Source organism: Chaetodon trifascialis, chromosome 16 (genome assembly GCF_039877785.1).
Source record: "Chaetodon trifascialis isolate fChaTrf1 chromosome 16, fChaTrf1.hap1, whole genome shotgun sequence".
Taxonomy (NCBI): Eukaryota; Metazoa; Chordata; class Actinopteri; order Chaetodontiformes; family Chaetodontidae; genus Chaetodon; species Chaetodon trifascialis.
The window spans coordinates 5,651,300-5,673,586 of record NC_092071.1 but is presented as its reverse complement, the minus strand read 5'-3'; the positions used below and the strand labels follow the sequence as shown (position 1 = coordinate 5,673,586).

The window sequence follows — 22,287 nt, the reverse complement described above, 5'->3', positions numbered from 1 at the left end:
TCTGCACGTTCCTGCTTCATGTGATGTTGTTGTTTTTGAGCTCAGGTCACTCTCATATTTTTGACTCGTGTAGTTTGACGTTTTGTGGCACAATATCTGGATTAAAGTCTGTTGTTGACATCAGCTCTATGTGTCCTCGGCCTCGTTCATGGTTAACATGTGGATCCGTTCAGTCCCAGAAATGATTAATAAGCTGAAAGATCATGTCACTGCTGGGCATCTGACACTGCTAACCAAACTGTTGAACTAAAACACTTGAGGAAACCACACTTTTTATCTCAAGCTGCTCTGGTCATTCATTCTTCTATCAAGAAATATAATAAACCTACAGTACTTGTAAAAAGTTCTGAAAAAATATATTTTTACAGTTCATTTATTAATATAGGTCTCTATTGTTACTCTCTTTTTCATGACCTAAACATAGAATTACCACCTTGCATTTGTTTACATCCACATCTGTCCAGACTCTTATATAAATATATGAATATATATATGAAGAGAATTGATAAAGGGTAGGATGTGTATTTTTTGGTGAAATGAAAATTATCGCTGTATTGACATGTATGACTGCAGTGAATAATTTCAGTGAGAAAGATGCATTTTATTTCCGGAGGACTGATAGAGAGCTTCATCACATGGTGGAATCACAATCACCTGAAGCTCAATATCAACAAAACCAACAAGCTTGTGATTGGACTACAATGCTTGAAATGGATGCTGCTGCACAGAAGCTACAAATTGTAAAACATGGATGCTTCACACACATCTTCAACCCGGCAGCATAGAAGACCGATACAATCACCACAGTTTCGAGGTTGACACCCAAAATTTGTGACACCAATTCAGTCACAGTCACTGCTTCTGTTCCCGAGTTATGGGAATGTCCAATGGGACTGCTGGGTTTTCAAGGCCACTGGATATTAAGTGGACTGTGGACGGTTTCAGAATAATGGGGTGCTAAAACAATGGGCATGGGAAACAAGCTCACAGTGCCAGTACAAACATGCTGGTGTTTATCAGGTATTATGTTTAGCATCTTACTTTATCATGTTAGCATGCTAACATTTGCTAATAAGCAATAAGCAGTACAGCCACAGTACAGCTGAGGCTGATGGGAATGTCTTTAGTTTTGCAGTACTGGACAAAGTTTTTGTCAAGATTTGTTTTACATGACATAATTGTTCATGCATTCTTTCTCCATCAAAGCATAGTACAAAAATGTAAATAACTTTATTTATGTAATCTAATCACCTTTAGATGATTACATTACATCCACCTACTCTCCCCAACAGTCCTCACAACCCACCTGTGTGCTTGCTAATGAACCTGACGTGTCTGTTGAGTTTGATGTTAGTAAGTACACAATAACTTGAAAATAATTTGTGACAAAGACTTTTTTTAATCAACCATGCAGATTAGAATACACAATGTTAATTTTAGGCTGCTGTGTTGGCCAGAATCCAGATGCAGGACGGTCAAGGTGCGCACTTTATGGCAGAACCCATTTCAACCATTCAGTGATCATGAAGATCTGCAACTGATCATGGAGGAACGCAACTTCTTAACAGTTAAAGAAAAGAGTTTAAAGTACCAAGACTAAAGCTGGATTTTTAATTGACACGAGGTGACAGCACAACTACTGCTGTGCAATCAATAACAGAAGTAATCATGTTGACTTTGCATGATTGTGGACAGCAGATGGTTTATAAGTCTTTGCTGTTGTGCATTAGTGAAAGTTACGTTTTAGTGGAGGAGAATGGCAGCTATATTCATAGGCTCTGTAGCTACGCAGTGAATCCCCCTCAAGACTCGACAGCCATGCTAGTGGCTGTGTTAAACTATAATTATGTACAATGATGCTTTAAGCTACATGCTATCATCAGCATGCTAGCAAAAATGATGAAAATGAATAATGAAAATACAGACATCCTGGTGTTTAAGGCTTCTATGTTAAGCATCTCAGCTTAGCGTGTTAACATGTTAACTGGCATTGAGCACAAAGGACGCCTGAGGCTGAATATCACCCTGACATTCATGCTGCTGGAATGGCTAAAAAAAAACATGACCTCACCCATTGGAGAACAGGTGATTCATTCATGTCAGTAGAGCTCATATAAAATTCAAGACAGTGTATAGTTTCTTCTGGAGAGCTGCTGAGTGCTGCAACCAGCAAACAAAAGACCTCCATCAACACTGAATAGATGACACTTAACTGGAGTTTTAGGAGAATCAACAAGTTGTAGGAGGTTGCTATTCATAAAGTTTATTACACTGTATTGTGTCATGTGGTGTTTTTGTGATTTTCTGCACCTGCTGTTTAACCTTTCACCTCTATCAATTCATCAATTGATCAGCTCCCACTGGGTGTCACTGATCAGCCTGTAGTTGAGTCTCCGATACTTTTGAGGGTGAATTCCTCGCTGATGCCACACCTGCTCATACAGGCTACGTATGACTGGTGGCAGCGGCGGGAAGCCGGCGGTGCGAGCCAGCATCTCGCAGTAATCCCATTGTTCCTTTTGCATCATCAGCAGGTGGTGCTGCTGGACTCCCTGCTTCAGTTTTTCCTGCTGCTCTCGCCAGACTTCATCCTGCATTTGAGTCACAGACGGTAAAGTGACTGAGCCGTCCAACACGGCTAAAGCAAACTGGACCTGCAGAGATAGGACTGGAATTAAGAATAACCAAACCTCAGTTCCACCTTTAGACCTCATTAGTCTGTGATGCCCTCATTTAATTTCATTTTATCATGAAACTACTGCAACAAACATCTTAAGACTCAGTTTCTTAATGCTTGCTTGAATCTTGCTGAAAGTTGATTTTTATTTTCCTAATTTTCCTGTTAATATACAGTTTTATTCTATTTTAATGTTTTGATTTGTTTTTAAAGTTTCTTGTATGTACACATCTTGACGTAAAGCGCTTTGATCTGCACTGTATCAATGAAAAGTTAGAAAGTTTATCATCATCATTATTGTTATTAGTAGTATTATACACAGGCTGGAAGGCATTTTCTGCTCACATTCTGTCGTGTTTTTGGTGGAGCCACTTTCTCTCCACCTGCCATGCCAACATCTACATCAGTGATTTCTCGTGTTTGAAAATAATCGTTGTAGCTTCCTTGTTTGTTTGCTTCTTGATGTGCTTCTTTTGACACCACAGATCACAGTCTCCATTAATGATTATGCTTCGTCTTCAGTCTCTTTCATATGTGGTGTGTCACAAGGCTCAATTCTTCGTCGCATCCTGTTCTGTGTAGATGAAGCTTCTGTTTTTCCAGTGGCTCCTGAGACCTGGAGGAGCATTTCCTACAACCACCTGTTAATACTTCAGCTCACCTGACAGTGGAAGTTGGGGAAGGGGCAGATCATCTTGCACATGCCAATAAAGAAGAGTGAGGGGAAGGCTGGGGGCATCATGAATTGGTAAAGTGGAGACAGCATGTAGTCACTGATCTCCATACCCAGCTGAGCCGCATCCAGGAATGGAAACTTGAAGTTGTACCCGGTGCAGAACATCAGGACATCAGCTGCACTCACAGAGTTGTCCTGGAACAGGTAGTTTTTGGTACAATCAGACAGTCTGTCGATTACACATAACTAAGAGAAAGCAAAAGGTTTTTCTACAGGTGTTAAATTGAACTGAAATTAGGAGCCTAACTGGGTCAGAATTGGTGCAAATTAGTGCTGGGAGACTTGATTAACCTGGAAGCGAATGAGGCCGTCCTTCTCGACCGCCACCACTGGACTGGACTGCTGAATCCCAGACGGGAGAGGAAAGGTCAAACGATCACGACCATGACTCAGAGTCACCTGGAAAGAAAGAAGGATAGAGACAGAGACAGATGTACAGTATATCATGATTAGCCTGCTAAGAAACCAGAAAGCCACAAGAAGAGGAATATGAAGAGCAATGTACAGGTTGAATACAAGCCACAGTAGCAGAAATTCAGAGAAAAAATCCTGTTAGACGACCCCACAGTCTGCGGTGCTAGATTTGGATGAAGTCCAACAGTTTTTCATCATGCTGAATTATTGTGTTTGTGCAGCCTGTCAGCACAATAAATCCAGTTTTTCTTGACAGTGCTAGCCTTCATGCCTGGGTACATTTAGCAGAAGTCAAGAAATTGGGCTTTACAGCTCCATCTGTGACAGAAAACATACTAGTGTACTCATGAGATCCATGTTTATTATTATTAAACTTGACCTAACCCAGACCTAACTAGAGCTGCCGTTACTGAAGCTCCACTAACAGTATATTTTACCAGTAAAGATGTTAATGTGATTGGCATATACATATGAGCACAAAGGAGATGGACATGTGATATTTTAACAAACATGTATTTATTAAGCAGGGGGCCACAGACGCAAGCAGCTCTACTGCGCACTCCCCTTTGTGAAGTCTCGTTCTAATGTTTCTGTTTTACTAAAATGAGTCCAGATGTCCACATGACATGTCCATGGGACTGATGGGAAATACTGTCTCAACACAGATACTGTAAACACTACCACCAGCACCATCCCTGGTGAGCTCACCAGTCATCACATTCATATTCAGCAGCACCTTTAATCTGACAACCTGCTTTGTTGTGTGCATTGTTTAAAAAGCACTAAAACACAGCTGTAAAGAAACGACATTCAAGTCGTTGTAAACAAGGCAGAGCTGTAGTGTGTTATTTGTTACCTGGGCACCAACTTTGGCCAGTTCAATGGAAATGTCCAATCCTGAAGCTTTGGCTCCCAGAACCACCACTGACTGATTTGAGAATGGCTCTGCATACCTGTATGTATGACTGTGGAGCACCTTTCCTAAATACAGAGAGAGAACTGACATCAGTTTCATGTTGAGCACAGAGGTTAGCTCAGAATGTGTTCGTCAAGCTTAGCCAAAAGACCTGAAGCATGGGGAAGCTGCTCGCCTAGCTCCATGACAAGAGAAGAAAAAACACTTTTTTACATTTTGTACCTTTTTAATTAATACATAGAAGTGTAGAAAATAAATGTATGCTACGCTGAGCTGAACCTGATGAAAATCTTCTGGCTGAAATGTTGTAAACAAACAAACAAACACACACACACACACACACACACACACACACACACACACACACACACACACACACACACACACACACACACACACACACACACAGACATTTCCATCTAAAATGATACTAAAATGATGCTGACTGATATTCTAACATTATCCAACTTAATGCAGTTGTTCATCATCATATCATAGTGTGTACACTACACCTTTAAAGTTCTCTATCCCAGGTATGTCTGGGATGTGAGGGTCGGAGTAGTGCCTTTAAAACAAACAAAAAGCAAACATCAGAACATCCAAATAAACATGTTTAAACTCACAAATGCATTATTTTGGTGACCCCAAGTGGCCAGAGTAGGTAATGACTTAACAACATATCAGAATCAGAAATCAGAATCAGAAAAGCCTTTATTGCCAAGTACGGTTTTACATATACAAGGAACTTGCTTTGGTGAAGTTGGTGCATGACACATCTAGTAAAAAATAAGCTGTTAAAGTAGTAAAAAATATAGCATATTGGTTTGAGGCAAAGTGTGAAGATACACATTTGGCAAATGCAAGATGAACAAGAAGAGAAATGAATAATCTGACTGTGACACCTTACCCTGAGCAGACGAAGACCGCATCAAAGGTCTCTGTTTTCTCATCACCTGACGAATCAGATGTTGTCACTTCCCATGTTGTCCTCGTCTCCTTGCCCTCCGTTGCCAGGACTACGGGCTTCACGTTTTCCACCACTGTGTTGAACTGACACACAAAGAGAAAAAGAGGATTCACACTACTTGGGGGTCACATCTGTGAGCCACCACCATCACTGTGGTTGTTCTAGTTCTAGTGAGGACACACAGATCCTCAAACCGCCGTCAACTCTGCCTCTAGATATTTGATACAAGTGACATTAGACAGGGAATTTCCTTCATTCCCGTTCACTGATGAGTTTGACATAATACCAGATTCTTTTCTTTCCAAATGCAAATCAGTCAGGTGATCAGCTGCAGGATGACTCACCCTGATGTGAGGCCAGATGTTGTGGCTCTGGCAGTATGATTCCAGGTACCTCTGAATCTCCTGATGGGGCAGGAAGCTGTTCAGCTTGGGGTCAAATGGAAAATCAGGGAACATCATCACCTCCTTTGGCAGGTTGGTCCTGTCGTGAGGTCAGGGAATCAGAATCACTCAGAGGGAGGCTGACTGTCTGTAGGTTACTTAAGACGAAAACATAAATACTAGTGCTGTCAAAAATATTGCGTTATTAACGTGTTAACACAAATCAATTTGGACGCTCTTTGTGACCTAGTGAACTTGTAGTTTTTTATAAGCTGTGGCCACTGCTAGTAACGTAAGAAAAACTACAGGATCCGGTTGTAAACCAGAAACAAAACAATAGACACGCCCCACGCACGTGTTTGGTCACGCCTGCTCGCTAGCTGTAAAGGAGTAGGTTATTGGTTTGTGTGGATGTCAAGTGCGAAACGGCGAAATGGATGCGAACAAGATTCTGAATGGAAAGTTTCGTTTCAAAAAGTTGCCAGATGGGTCGACTGACAAGACCAAAGTTATCTGTGTGTATTGTTGGTGTGAACTGAGTTATCACCGGAGCACATCCAGGCTGAAATACCACTTGATGGCCAAACACACGGCTCATGCAAATTCTCCGCCGCCTCCTCGTCAAAACCAGGCGACAATGGATGGCTTTCGACAGAGGCACATGGATGCTATTATGTTCAAAGGAAACTTAAGAAAGGAAAGTTTAAGCCATGGTTTAACTGCACTATAGCCTGAGTCCTAGTTTACAATGATGTGCACTTTGTAACTTTATCTTGTATCACCCTGTTTTGATCCCTTAGAAAGGGTTGTGTGAGATTTGATTCATTCAAATGTGAATGACTGCTCAACGTGAGAATGTTAGTGTGAAATATAACACTACACGTTGTTGTTTTCAATGAAAAAACATTTGCACAAAGCAAGCCTATCCACGTTTCCATGTTGATAATAGAATTAAAATGATAATTCAAGGGACATTTAGAATAGATAAAAATGTGCGATTAATTTGCGATTAATTGCGAGTTCACTATGACATTCATGAGATTAATCGCGATTAAATATTTTAATCGATTGACAGCACTAATGAATACTAATAAATAAAGTTCTCTTCAGTTACTTGTATGTGCCACTTAAGAACAGGACTGTTTGTATGAGTGGATCTGACTGAGTTCCAAAGTACTGCAGTGTAAAAATATATTACAGGTAAAAGTACTCAGTGCAGAAAAACATCCTCTGTGACTCTTACACTTATATGATATCCTTAGAATATTATTATCCATGCATTAATGTAAGCAGGATTTTACAGTTGTTTTGTATAGGACTGAAATTAATGACTCTTTTCGTTATGGATTAATCTGCTGAGTATTTTCGTCATTAATCATTTGACTATTTGGTTTATAAAAATTCTGAAAACAGGGAGAAATGTTGTCACAATCAGCCAGAGCTCAAAGAGAAACCTTCACCATGTTTGTTTCCAAACCTCAAAATTATTAAAAAATATATCAATCATTAAAATAATTCATAGGAAAAACAGGAAAACATGAAATGTTTTACAACATGAAAAATGACAACAAAAAAAGATGATCAATATAGTTACCAGTTTATTTTCTGTGAACTGACTAAATGTTTTTACTATACTATAAACTGCTGTGTATATTAATGATAACAAAAACATCACATTTAATAAACTCTTCACATGTTTTGTATTATCTTAATTTGTAAAGTAATGAGTAACCAAAGCTGTCCAATAAATGAGGCAAAAAGTGCCACTAAAAATGTAGTGGAGAAGGAGAAAGTACGATGACAGGAACAGACTCAAGTGAAGTAAAAGTGCCTCAAATTTAGATTCAAGTACAGTACTTGAGTTACGTACCTGAGGTCTCTGTACATACTGCTGTGAATCGGCTGTCCGTTGTCGTATGTCCCTGTACGTTCATCGTAACACCAGGTGCCACCAACCTTGTCGGTGAGCTCGAACACCACCGGAGGAGCGAAGACGTTCAGGCGGGACAGGATGTGTCTGGCTGCACAGAGTCCAGCCGCCCCGGCACCGATCACTGCCACCCGCTGCAGCATCATCTACGACCTGACACAGAGAGAGATGTGCTGAGGTGACGCCTTTGCTCCGCCAGTTACTAAAGGAGCATTTCCACAGTGTTGGGAAAGTTCACTTTCTACATGAACTAGTTCAAAGTTCAGTTCACAAATTTTAAAATTAACTAGTTCAAAATTTTGAACTAGTTCTAAAAATGAACTAGTTCATAGCTGTGAATATTCTCATTCATCCAGGTCAGTTTGTCTTGGAAGACGTTTCGCCTCTCATCCAAGCAGGCTTCATCAGTTCATGCGCACCAGACTAGATGGGAAATGGTTAGGTTATTTATCCTCTGAGTGAGGCCAACCCCCAAAACCATCCATTATCTATACCGCCTATGGAGGCTATTCCAGCTACATGCAAGGACACACTCACACAATTGATGACAAGTGTGAGTATTAATGCTCAATTAATGAGCATGCTTTTGGTCTGTGGGAGGAAGAAACATGCCCCGCCTGACCCGGGGATCGAACCGGCAACCTTCTTGCTGTGAGGCACGCGCACTACCTGCTGCGTCACCGCCACCCGATCGGCTGAATGGGGGATCGTTTGCCTCACAATAGCGAGATACCATCCTTGGTTTTGGGGGTTGGCCTCACTCAGAGGATAAATACTTGAGCCTAACTAACACCATTTCATTAGACTAGAGCTGTCCTATCTAGTCTCGTGCGCATGAACTGATGAAGCCTGCTCGGATGAGAGGCGAAACGTCTTCCAAGACAAACTGACCAAGTCCAGTTGCGAACGATTGAATGCCCTGAAGCGAACTGGTTCATAGTTCTTTTTTTCCACATGTTGCTGCGAGCTATTATTTTAAATTGTTGCCACAGCCCATATAGAACCACAGGCAGCAATTGTTTTATCCGTTTTAACACCGTAACTATTACGTAAAATTTCATCTTCATTCCCAATTTTTAGACCTTATCCAACCAGGGTTTACATTAACATTGAGGGGACAACATTTCCCCATTGCTGCTTTAACGCTTTGTTGCTGTCCATTCAGTCCACACTAGCAGCAGCTGCAGCTTTCACCCCATGTGACTGAAGTGCGGATTATCTGTTTGAAAGCCGTCGGGCAAAGTTTGCACAGAAATGTAAGATTTTTCCCAGCCTCACCGATCTTGTCATAAAACTCATTTAAATGATTATACGACGTCTCCTTGCCGCTTTGTCACCAACATGTTGCTTTTTTTTTGATGACGCATGCGGCGGTGCAACACAGGTGGCTGATGTTGCCAGATTGGGTATTTTTCCCGCTACATATTAAGGCCTGTTGACGGTGTGTTTTCGCCTGGAAGGCTCTTTAGAAATCTGACACCCTATTGAACGAATTTAAACCGAGACAGCGTGCCGTTCACAGACACCACAATGAACGAGTTCACAGTAACGTTCATCAGGCAGTAAAGCAGTACGTTCAGTTTACGTTCGCCCAAAATATGAACGCGTTCATGAACTATCGTTCAATGAACTCGTACAGGCACAACACTGCTTTTCTAACATCATTACATTACATAATCGCCAGCAGCCCAGTCACAGATTCGAATTTCCGGGATCAATATCTCCAAAGCGAAAGATTGTTAGACACAAACAAAGATTGTAACACAAACAACGAGCCACAACCCACAAAATGAGCCGTCTTCTGCAAAGTGTGACTTCCGTTGGTCTCTACGAGCAGCCGACAGCGAGACCAGAGCGCAGGGACCGTCTACAAATGTCTATACCGAAAAGAAACAATAAATAATTAATCAATAACTTCACTTCTGTGAAGTGTAGTGCCACCAAACTCACCTCACACACTAATTGCACCCTGCTGGTTATACTTATGCATTTGCTTTGGAAAAACATGCTTTTACATAATTTGGGGGAATTTTTAATGGGAATAATATTCAATAATTTCACTTTAATAGCGTGTTGTGCCACTAAAATCCCCTCACATATCAGTGGCCTCCTGCTGATTATACTGCGACGCTTAGTTTGGGAAAAAGTGTTTTTACATAATTTTTGTTTGGAATAACATTCAATAGCTTCATGTTAATAGTGTGTAGTGCCCCCAAAATCCTGTCACACATCAATGACCTCCGCCTGGTTATACTACAACACTTAGTCTGTACACTTAGTACACCACTTGAGTAAATGTACAATTTCTTCAACCTACCGGTTTCAGTTAGTATGGAGAAAGTCTGGACTTTGACGTACTGAAACTGAACTCCCTGAGAACACTAGCTGTTCATTTAAAACACGTTTTTAACTAAATTAAGGTTATAGCTAAACTTATTGTAGTTGACAGAGTACAATCAAGCAAAGAAAAATAAACAGATTTGCTATGAGCGCATTCAGAAAATAAAAACATATTCAAAGTGTTTATCTTGTTTATCAGCTAATTACAGCTTCATTTAAACCCGCTATCATCACATAAAATTACTGCACGTGCCCTGCGGTCACACTGCGCATGCCCACAGAGAACCCTAATCCTTGATCTAGCTAGCTAAAACTTGCTGCACAATTAGTTAGCAGGGACAAAACAAGGTAGCTTCAAAATACTGTACCGTAGTGTATTGTATTCACTGTTGGTTCTGGTTCCCAGTTCGATCAGTGCGGAAAAGAAATAAACATCTGTTAGCCCGATTCTTTTGTTGAAAGCCCAAGGACAAGACTGGAAAAATCTTCAGTTCACAGATGTAGAATTTGTTCAGGTCACAGGTAAAGTAAGGCAGCGCTGGGCTCGAAGTGATGGCGCTCTTGCAGGATCTCAGTCAGAATGAGCCCAGATTTCCAGGTGTATTCACATTTTGTCTTCTTGGGTTGGGGCCTGCCCTGTATAGAGGTTGGACTTACATGCGATCACTCAATGGCCAGTTATCTTTGATGTGAACAGGCCAACCAAAGTTCACGTGAGCTAACTGAAATATAATACAAAAGATGTGTGTGTGTTGGCTTCAAGGCATGTATCTAACCTTGAGACTTAACCTTAAGAGATAAGAGAGGATTCTGTGGGCACCTTTTGGTCTTATCAAGTAGAAAGTCACAGCGTTCAAACTAAGGAGTGTGATTTGCAGGGTTACATGAGCACATGGTCAGATGATTTATAGATTACATGACTACAGAGAAAGGTAATAATTCACAGTGACTAAAATAGCGTCTAATTATAACATTCCCCCTTTTGACATAACTTTATTATGTCAATTAAACATAGGTTGGAATGTTATCGCTATATTGTGTCACAACTGTGAGTTGCAGCCAACTTAGCAGGCCCCCAGACTGCAAGTGACTACCTACTTCAGATGCAGCACAACCAGATAGGACATTTTTGATATCCCCCTTTTGATAGAATTTTATTATATCAACACAAACAAGAACATCATAACCGTATAGTGTATTTGCAAGCATGTCTTCATTGCGTTGAGCGTCCTATATGTATGTGTAAGCTGTTCTGAGGCAGTGGTCTAGTGACTGTGTAAGGTTCTTTACAGTTACAATTAAGGAGTTGCATTTCTCCTTGGACCCGGTATGTTGGTCCCAAATGAGGGTAATTTTGTTTTTAAGCTCCTTCCAATTGTCTGAGGTAGGGGAGGCTGTATATTCAATTCAATTCAATTCAATTCAATTCAATTCAATTCAATTCAATTCAATTCAATTCAGCTGTATTTGTATAGCGGCAAATCACAACAAAAGTTGTCTCAGGATGCTTTCCATATAGAGCTGGTACAAGCCGAGCTCTTTTATCTACAGAGACCCAACAATTCCCTCATGAGCAAGCACAGCGGCAAGGAAAAACTTCCTTTTAACAGGCAGAAACCTCGGGCAGAACCAGGCTCTGGGTGGGCGGCCATCTGCCTCAACCGGTTGGGTGAGAGAGGAAGAGCGAGAGAGAGTGAGACAGACAGAGAGAGATAGACAGAAATGCAGTCAGAGAGAGAGATAGGCAGAGAGAGATAGACAGAAATGTAATCACAGTAACAATGACAGTGGATGTAATGGCAGGGCCATGGCAGGAGACGCAGCTGTAATCCACATTCCAGATTCAGCCACTATCCACGGGAACCTGCGAGACGACAAAGCACGGAGACTCCGGGGAAGGGGCTAAGTTAGTAACACGCCGTGGTAGGACATGAAAGCGTGCAGATGGAGAGGGACAGAAGGACAGAGGAGCTCGGTGTATCTTTGGAGGTCCCCCGACAGTCTAATCCTATAGCAGCTTAACTAGGGGCTGGTCCAGGACAAGCCTGAGCCAGCCCTAACTATAAGCTTTATCAAAAGGAAAGTTTTAAGCCTACTCTTAAATGTAGAGACAGTGTCTGCCTCCAGGACAAAGACTGGAAGATGGTTCCACAGGAGAGGAGCTTGATAGCTAAATGCTCTGGCTCCTGTTCAATTCAATTCAATTCAATTCAATTCAATTCAATTCAATTCAATTTTATTTGTATAGCGCCAAATCACAACAGAAGTTGTCTCAGGACACTTTCCATATAGAGCTGGTACAGACCAAGCTCTTTTATCTACAAAGAAACCAACAATGTTCTGCTTTTGGAGACTTTAGGAACCATAAGTAGACCTGCATTCTGTGAACGCAGTGTTCGAGTGGGGTAATAAGGTAGTATGAGCTCTTTAAGATAAGAAGGTGCCTGGCCATTTATGGCTTTGTAAGTATGGAGGAAGATTTTAAATTCTATTCTAAACTTCAAAGGGAGCCAGTGCAGAATGAGAAATATGATCTCTCTTCCTCATTTTTGTCAGAACACATGCTGCAGTGTTCTGGAGCAACTGGAGAATATTCAGCAAAGAATTTGGGCAGCCTGATAGTAAGGAATTAAGTATTAAGTATTAAGTATTAAGTATTAAGTATAGCTGCCAGAGTTCCAAAACACATAACTACAATTAGGGCACCATGGGTTGTTGGTGGGCTGTCCCCACATGGAAATGTACATGTATACATCATAACCTCTCCAACTGTGGGGTGGTGATCCACACTTTATGGCATCACACAAATCAAAATTAAAGGACTGAGGAGCCTGATCATGAGTCACATTCTCAAGCTCTCAGCTCAGTTTTGGTTCCATATTTGTCCCTGTGCAACTGTCTTTCAGTTCTATTCTTTGAAGTGAATTGTGTGTGGCTCTGTTTGTCTGTGGGGACAGATGCCGAGTCATAGGTCTTATTTTGGATTGATTGTGCTTCAGATTGTTGGCTGTCCCACCACAGGATTGGTACTACAATTACTAACATTAATGTGGCTAATATAATGACAGTTACTCGAGTACCAAACCCGAGTCTCCAAAGTGGAGACTTTTTAGAGGGTGTGGTCTGTTTGGGGTTGGTCCAGTCTGTGGTGCATCGTCATTTCCAGTGTGTTGGTCATTGCTAGTAGATGAGGTTCCTAAGTCAGTCCTAACCTCAGCCAGTGTTCTTTCAGTTGGGTCCTGAGTAAGTGTACAGTGTGTTTTGTGGATCCAGTTACTCAGCCTGTCTTCTGTCAGCCATACCTTCACACAATATGATGTAGCTTCTGCTACCTTGTATGGTCCCTTCCACCTGGGGGAGGACCAATTGAGTTTGTTGACTTTCCTTAGGACCCAGTCTCCTACTTCAACAGGTGAGGTATCATGGTCCTGCTCCTGGGTGAATATTACTTGTTGAGATGTACTGATCACAGTGTTGTTCAGTTTTTTCACATATTCACATTCACATTTTCATACTGTGTCTGTTAGTGCAGTAGTGACTGGACAGGGCATTTTTCTCCCTGTCAAGATCTCATGTGGACTGACATTCAGGGTGGCATTAGAAGTGGACCTTACCTTATACAACGCAATAGGTAGGGCTTCGATCCAATTTAATTTTGTCTCTGCACAAACTATCGCTAGACCTTCCTTAATTGTTCTGTTTGCCCTTTCCACTAGTCCTCGTGACACTGGATGGTAAACTGCACCAAATTTAGGTCTGATCCCAAACATCTTATCTTAGTTATTTATTAGAGAAGTGAGAACCATTGTCAGATCTTATCACTTCTGGTACTCCAAATCTTGGTATGATTTCTCTTGTGAGCCATTAAATCTCTTCTTTCCCTTTTTTGCTCTTGGTAGGTGTGGCTTCCATCCACCTATTAAATTAATCTACACAAATGAGAAGGTATCTTTTACCTTCTGTTCTGTGCTCTGCTCCCACGTAAAATCAAGTACAGTTAACTTTCCATGGAGCATCTGGTACTGGAAAACTACCCAGTCCTGCTTTTAGTGAGACCTTTGGATTAAATTGATTACATATCTCACATGTACAAAATATTTTACAATGTCTTTGAGGTGTGGGTGCCAACAGTGTTGTAAAATAATAGCCTTTATTTTTGACCTCTGCCCTGTGCTTCTTGATATAGCATGTTTAGAGAGTCCTGTGGAATCTTTTATGGCTCCTTTTTCTTTCCATGCCTGTTTTTCAGATGGAGCAGCTGCTTCTTGAAGCTCTTTAATGTTTTGTACACATAGGTCTCAGTGTGATTTATCCTCAGATGTATTCTGAGACATTTGTTTATATACATTGTACCCTGCTATTGATTTTGCTGCCGTGTCTGCTGCATTATTACCTCTTGCTACTCTGCCATCTCCATTTTGATGTCCTCTGCACTTGACTATAGCAACCTGTTTTGGTTCAAGCAGGGAATGAAGAGATCAAGTAGCTGATTCAGGTGTTTAACAGGGGTGCCAGCTGAGGTCACAAAACCTTTTCTTCTCAAATGACACATATCCACATGTACAGCCTGAACTGCATAGGCTGAGTAAGTATAAATGGTTGTAGTTTTTCCTTTTGCTAATTTGCATGCTTCTGTTATTGCAACTAATTCCGCCATTTGAGCTGATGCTGGCTGTGGAATTGTTCATGCATCTCTTATCTCCAGTCCATCAGATGTTTCTTCTACAATGGCATATGATGTTACTAACGCGCCAGTCGGTGAGTGATGACTATGTCCGTCGTAATATAGTGTCATTTGAGTGTTTTCAATTGGTTCTTTGTGTAGCGTAGAGTGTAGTTGCATTTCTTTGTTAGCTTCTGCTTCACAGTCTTGGTCTTGTTTAGTGTTCAACTGTAAGGCCATGTTAGCTCCTGTGCTGGTGAAATGGATGTGAGGTTTGTTGAGCAGTTGTTGCAGGCCTTGGATTCTACGTGCTGATAGTGTGAATGCGTTGGAGTCAAGAAAGGCTTTCACTCCACATGTAGTATGCACAATGGTCTCATTACTCATGGTGATATGAGAGGTCTTTTGTACTGCTTTTCCTATAGCTTCCACATGTCTGACACATGTAGGGTGTCCTAATTCCACATTATCTAATTTTGAGCTATAGTACATCAACACTTTCTTGTCTGTTGTACTCCTACTCTTCCCCTTTTGAAAAAGAATGCACTTACAAAACCGCTCTTTTCATCAACATCCAAATGAAACGGCCCTGAGTAGTTTGGAGCATGAAGAGAACATGCATTAGACAAAGCGTCTTGACATCCACAAATGCTTTGTCAACTGCTGCCGTCCACTGTAACGGAGAGTTATAGTTTTTGTACCCAGCTTGTGTGATTAGCGCTCTCAACGGTGCTACCAAAGTGGAAAAATCGGGCACAAAGTTTTTGCTGTATGTTAACAGCCCCAGAAACTGCATCATGGATTTTACAGTGGTTGGTTTGGAATGACTCAAAATGTCTGTCTTCTGGGCATTGGTCATATGCAGGCTAGAAGACCAGATGACACAGCTCAAGAAAGTCACCTTAGGTCTCCTGATTTGGAGTTTGGACTTTGAAACTTTAAACTCACAGTCAGCAAGGTGACATAATACAATTTCAGTAGCAGTTATGATAGAATCTGAGTCAGGAGCTGCCAGGAGAATATCATCCACATACTGGAGAAGGGAGACACCTTGTGGCAACGTCAAGGATTGTAGCTGTTGTTTCAGAACATGATTGAAGATGGATGGTGAGTCAATGAAGCCTTGAGGTAAATGAGAATATGTGTATTGTGTACCCTCATATAAAATAACGGACATCTGTTGAGAGTCCTCATGCAGGGGCACACAGAAGAATGCATTAGACAAGTCAATGCAGGAGAAAAACTGTAGGTCAGGCGAAATTGCGTTCAACATGGTATAGGGGTTCGGCGTGTCATAGTTTGAAGGAACAACGACTTTGTTAATTGGTCTGAGATCATGGACCATGCGATATACAGGTTTACCAGGCTTTGGTTGGAACAGGATTAATGGGAGTGTTCCACGAGGAGGTTGTAGGTATAAGAACACCTGCCTGTGACAGTCCCATAATTTTGTTTTTGATACCCGTGACTTGGTCAGACATAACTGGGTACTGGGTCCTATAAATAGGAACAATGTTAGGCTTCAATGGGATAGAGATAGGTGGAATGTTGAGCAGACCAACATCAGGGGATCCTGTCGACCACATGGTTTCAGGCAGACTGTGTAGCAACGCCTGTGTGCATGGGTGATCAGAGTTTTCTCTACCTCTGTTCGAAACAAATAGTGTTTTTCTGGGTGTAATATAGTATGTGAGACATGAGCAATCATGTAGGTCTGTGTGGAAGGTGAGTTGCGAAGATTTTTATTCTGTGTAGGAGCTCAAACACATGTCACCAAGCAACACTTCCCCATGGGACCTAGGTTTTCAGCTTCTCCTCCATTAGCTACCTTCAGAGTAATGTGAGGGGTGGATGTCTTTAGCAAAGCATACAATATCTCCACTATCTTTTAGCTCAGCAGATTTTGTCACTGGAGAGGTCAAGGCCTGAGCTGGCATCTGATGCGTTGGTTGTGCAGAGGACGGTATGTGACTAGAGTGTTTGACTTCTCCTAAGAAACGCTGACAATTTATCAGAAACACTTCTGCTTTCTTAAGTTCCTTCTCTGCCTTTCCTTTCCGAAATCTGCCTGCCTCCTGTAGCTTTGCTGTCGCCTCTTCCAAACTGCCTGTTGCTTGCTTAAAAAACATGGTGAAATCACTCGGTTTTGGTGGAGTGCTTTCAAATCCTCCAGACATTCCCCTTAATTGCATTTCCCTTGTCAAATCTTCAAATCTATCTATTCCTATTTCTCTCCTTCCTCTTTATGAATTTTTTTCTGCCATCTAGCCACTGTTTCAAATAATACCGACGCCAAGGAGCAGGGTTTACAGTCCTTTCAGTTATCAACTTTCTGTGACATCTTTAAATATTTATACATGTGTTAGTCAGCGGGTGAATGGTGCAATGCCGGAGTGAGGACCCGATCAAGAACCTTCGACACAGAGCCTTGTACTCTGCGCTTGATCGCTGGGGGTTCTCCCAGTCTCTTCACTTGTTTTAATTCACCAATCTCCATAATACCCTAACTGAAAATCCCCTAAACTATTCCAATGTCCCCCCTTTACAGAATTCTCAATCACTCTCAAATGCTTGATATACTACTACTGACACAGCAAAAATATCGATCGAGCGGGAAACCACCCCACATATGTATGAAAAATAACAAACGTATCCCTGTGTCCTCATAAAGACTTTATCTTTACAATTTATTGGGATAATAAACACTCCTGATCAAGAAGTCTTCACCTAACATGGCATCGCCTCATGGGCATCAGGTGTCCCTGGCATCACCTAACGTGGCATCGTCTTACACGGCATTGGGACAATCACTATTCTCCCGACATCAGGCTTTCCTGGAATTAAAAATGTCCTCTAATAATTGAAAATACAATGTCTTTTTATTCTAACCAATTTAAGTAACACTAGGACACTTATTCACTTTCCTTTACGTGAGACTATGTGTTTTTACTTTCCATGTCACCATTCAGAAGAAAAAAAAATCTGACAAAACGCTTTTTCCAAATTTACTATAGTTTTAGCGATGGCCAATGAGCAGAAATTTCGAATAGAAAGAGGTTTCTGCATACCTGTTGTTTCAGGCGCGCCTGGAATTGTCTGAAAAAGACTCCTCCGACTAACTCCAGCGGTCATCAATTGGACACGGTCTCAGAGTCAACCAATCTGGGTCACGGCACCAAATTTGTTAGCCCGATTCTTTTGTTGGAAGCCCAAGAACAAGACTGGAGAGATCCAGTTCACAGATGTAGAATTTATTCAGGTCACAGGTAAAGTAAGGCAGCACTGGGCTGGAAGTGACAGGGCTCTCGCAGGATCTCAGTCAGAACAAACCCAGATTTCCGGGTGTATTCATGTTAGCGTACCAACACAGGTAGACCCAGACGACGGAAGTGAATGAGGAGATTAAATCAATTAAATCAGAGCTCAGACTGTTCTGATAACGATAATAACTTCCGACCAGAGTCCTTCAGAATAAAAGTGACATCGCTTCAAAACTTAGCTAGCTTGGTTAGCTTTACTTCCTCGGTGCTGATGGCCTTTTTCTCATTTTGTCTGCCTTGAAACTAACCATTTCTGTCCAATTTGGTGCAAATGTTACATTTGTCAACACATTAACTGAAATCAAAAGCAACATAAAAGCTTATAATGTCAAATATTTTATTAAAAAGGGAAAATAGTAGAATTACGCAAGAGGAAGAAATGTAAATAAAAATGAATGTTCCTGTATGCATAAAATACTCACTGTATATCTAAGCCATTCTCAACCAGGGACCAACTGTCCACTGCAGTCTGTTTTTACCATCTGTTACACTTGCAAATGTTCAGTCTTTAGATAAGATTAGATAAACCCTGATCCGGTACTGTATGCTGCTACACATCACAGCCCTGCACGGCTATCTCCCACATTTTGGTCACAGATCCACTCATCAAATTTGTCGTATTTTTTGTTTCAAATGATGTCAACGATATTTATTCTCATAGAGAAATGTCTCCTCGGGAAGATACTTTGCAGAAAAACTAATGATTTAATCCTCTAATTGGCAGTAGCAGATTTTACTTTGATTTTCATGTTTGTTACAGCCACCTAACACTGCTTTTTCCCTGCTTATAGATCAGTTTACTTTCTTCTTCTGATGTTATTTTGCTTCAGAGAAAACAACAGTTCTGCCTGACAAGTTAAAAGATTTTCAACAACCAACGTCACTTGGCAAGAAGTTACACACTTAGCTGCTGTTCTGTCATTACTAACTCTGCTACACAAGTATCCACACACTGGTGCTGGACTGATAAACTGGGTGGTATCTTATTACAGATTTATAGTATCACTATATGTCAGCTGATCAGTGTTGGTCTATGTCATGGTTTGTTCACTACAGAGCACTGATAAGTTTATTTTCTTTAAATACCACCAGAAGGGATCCTTATCAAAACAGTACGCATTTATGTAAAGAAGCAAACAAACAAAAAATTGACTGACTGTCAGTATCAAAATCAATATTGTCCTCAAACATCCAGAAACAGTCAAGCTATATTCCACATGTTAACTATCCCACACCTTCCCATGTACAGTCCTCCTCCCACCTCCAGTGACATCATCACTTCGCTGTAGCGTTCCCATGTGGCGGCTGCTGCTGCTGCGGCTGCTGCTGCTCGGCCAGCGCCTGCTGCAGCCGGGTGCGTTTCCTGGAGTAGTGCTGCCAGTGCAGCAGCTGCTGCTCGTCGATGAACTTGGCACACTGAGCGTTGACCAGCTCTTTCCTGAAGTGTTCGTACTGCAGCAGCTCCAGCATGTGCAGGCAGTGAGGATACCTGCAGAGGGAGAGGAAACAGGAGGCTGCTGCAGATTCAGACTGTACTGAGGAGCAGCAGAGCAGTTTATGTGGTACTGAGTAAAAATAAATTACTGTTTGCATGTGTTGGCTTACTTGAGGAACTTTGCATATTCAGGCTCCTTCCAGTACAGCAGGTACTTCAGGTAGTTAATGAAGGGCCTCTCTCTCAGGACGCCTCTCTGAGCCAAAACTGGAGGTACAAACACACAAGAAGTCAGTGTTATCAGTCAGGATTTCAGGACTTTGATCCCATTTAGCCAAAAGAGCATCAGTGAGCTTCAACGCCGATGTTGAGTGATCAGGTCTGATTCACAGTCAGTGTTCCACTTCAGTTGTTGGATGGAGTTAAGGTGAGTATTTCTCCACCAGAATTACATTCATGGCAGTGTGGGGAGAGTTTTAAAACAACATTTAAACTCAATTCCCCTGATAGGAAAATAAAATATTGATGTTTAATCTTAAAGGTCAATAATTTTCAAAGAGGCTTTCAGGAAAGAACTATGTAATCTAACTAAAGAAGCAGTTGCTGATTTGGGATTTCTTTAAATGAACTGGTCTTTTACATAAAACTTACAGAGAACATAATCTAATAATAAAACAGAAAAAGATCCCAAAATTTAAAAAAAGACTAATTATAATTAGTGGGTGTTGGAGTTTTCAAAAGTTGAAACAAACTAATGTCTAAAATACTGAATGCTGTAGCTGTAAAAGTATCTGTAATAAAACCTTTTCTGAAAGAGCCTACTCTTGTCCATAGACCTCCATCTAACCTTAACTTTTGAACTGAATTGAATTGTAGCATGAATTTTCCGTCACTGGAACTGTGCTCAGGGGTGTCCACATACCTTTGGACAGACGGCTCTTCTAAGTCATCTTAGTCTGCACCAGGCAGTTGAATTCATCCCACAAACATTTTTCTAAGACTGATACCAGTATGTTCATTCTGAAGCTGCCGACAGTCAATAAGCACAATGGCTTCTGAACCTAATGAAATAAAGTGACTTAAACTCGGAGGGGATGTCAGAAATTGTCGACAGTCAAACCACACAGAAAAGAGAAATATCTGAGCTGTTGTCTGCTGTCACTCACAGTTTAGATAGTTCGGGTTGGCCAAACACTGGACGAACTCCAGCTCCGACTGGAAACGGTTCCTGGCCTGCTCCTCTGGACCAAAAAGCACATAAAACAGTTTAACAGCAAAATACACCTCAGCTACAACATGATGATGAAGATATGTTCTATGTGAAGAGGTGATAGAATTTTAGGCTATGCAGGTTTAGAGAAACAATTCTGACAGCAAATTTTAACATTTCTACAATAATCATTTTCAGTTAATCTGGTTCCATTACAGTTGCACAACATTTGTTTTATCACAGTCTTAAAAGGAGACAACAGACTATGGATGTGTCATATCAAACTGCTTAGAATAAACACAAGAATGTCTTCTTCATCATGTTACATCATATAAACAACTGAAAGGGATTATGTAATAACTGCATTTGAATACTGAGTGAATACCTTTTGAATATGCATAACACTAGTTTAACAATGCGTTTTCTTAATCAGCTGAATGCTAGCAGTCTGTTAAATAAATTATTGAATTTACTGGAGAATGTGTTCATATTTGTACAGTCAGTCTCAGAAAAAGTCTTAGGTCATGCTCAAACACACATTTTTTCGGTACATAACAGTGTCCTTAGTTAAAATAATTTCTGATGTAGTTCGGAATAGCACTGTGCACATTTTTTCTTACTGATGCTGCTGTAATTTGGAATTTCCCCTTGTGGGACTAATAAAGGTATATTGAATTGAATAAAAACAAAAGGGCATATCTGCCAGTTGACAAATATCCAGTCGCTTAAGCAATAAGAATAATATAACTAAGTATCAGTGTAACAATGTCTACATTAATATACTGAGTAGTGTATTTACATAAACAACTAACTAATAAATTCCTTGACTTAATTCCTTGAATAATTTAGCTAAATGCTGTTGTCGGAACCATGCTATCCGAATTCAAAAGTTCAGTCTCAGTTACACAGAAAAGGCCTTCAGTCATTTCAAACAAGCATTTACTCTTCTCAATATGTAAAGACGACTTAAATTACTTCAAATTATATATTGAATTTCTTTCATTCTTAATCTTTATGTCGCCCTCTCCACAGGGATTTATGGTAGCAAGCTAACATTAGCACATGAAGCAGCTACAATATCAGCTACAAACCTGTTTCCATGTCGCCGGCTACGGACAGACGCGGCTCTAAATACAGCAGACAGTCACTCTTTAGATGACGATGATAACCGCCTAAAATATGAGAAAATAAATTTCTGACCGTCGGTCTTTGTTGCTTTTAAGTCACCGCAATCTAGAGTGCTAAAGCATATTTGCCGGAAATCGGTACTCTTTTTCTGACTATTTACGTCAATTT

The 22,287-nt window shown here is 40.9% G+C and overlaps 2 protein-coding genes across 6 annotated transcripts; both read right to left on the bottom strand.

The window, feature by feature from the left end:
* Positions 1 to 584: 584 nt before the first annotated feature.
* On the bottom strand, positions 585 to 9,868 carry LOC139344836 (uncharacterized). Of its 5 annotated transcripts, none has more exons than XM_070983234.1 (9): positions 9,810 to 9,868; positions 7,964 to 8,176; positions 6,055 to 6,193; positions 5,651 to 5,793; positions 5,256 to 5,308; positions 4,684 to 4,808; positions 3,705 to 3,812; positions 3,339 to 3,548; positions 585 to 2,654 (listed from the first exon to the last, which is right to left on the bottom strand). In XM_070983234.1, the coding sequence occupies exons 2-9, from the start codon at positions 8,167 to 8,169 to the stop codon at positions 2,343 to 2,345; spliced, it is 1,296 nt and encodes a 431-aa protein (XP_070839335.1). In that variant the 5' UTR covers positions 8,170 to 8,176; positions 9,810 to 9,868; the 3' UTR covers positions 585 to 2,342. The 5 variants fall into 5 exon arrangements, with proteins under 5 accessions (XP_070839335.1, XP_070839339.1, XP_070839336.1 ...); XM_070983238.1 differs by having other exon boundaries at positions 585 to 2,591; XM_070983235.1 differs by having other exon boundaries at positions 9,692 to 9,844.
* Positions 9,869 to 18,258: 8,390 nt separating this feature from the next.
* med31 (mediator complex subunit 31) lies at positions 18,259 to 22,287 on the bottom strand. Its single transcript, XM_070983886.1, has 4 exons — positions 22,083 to 22,287; positions 20,948 to 21,022; positions 19,952 to 20,048; positions 18,259 to 19,835 (listed from the first exon to the last, which is right to left on the bottom strand). The coding sequence occupies exons 1-4, from the start codon at positions 22,090 to 22,092 to the stop codon at positions 19,622 to 19,624; spliced, it is 396 nt and encodes a 131-aa protein (XP_070839987.1). The 5' UTR covers positions 22,093 to 22,287; the 3' UTR covers positions 18,259 to 19,621.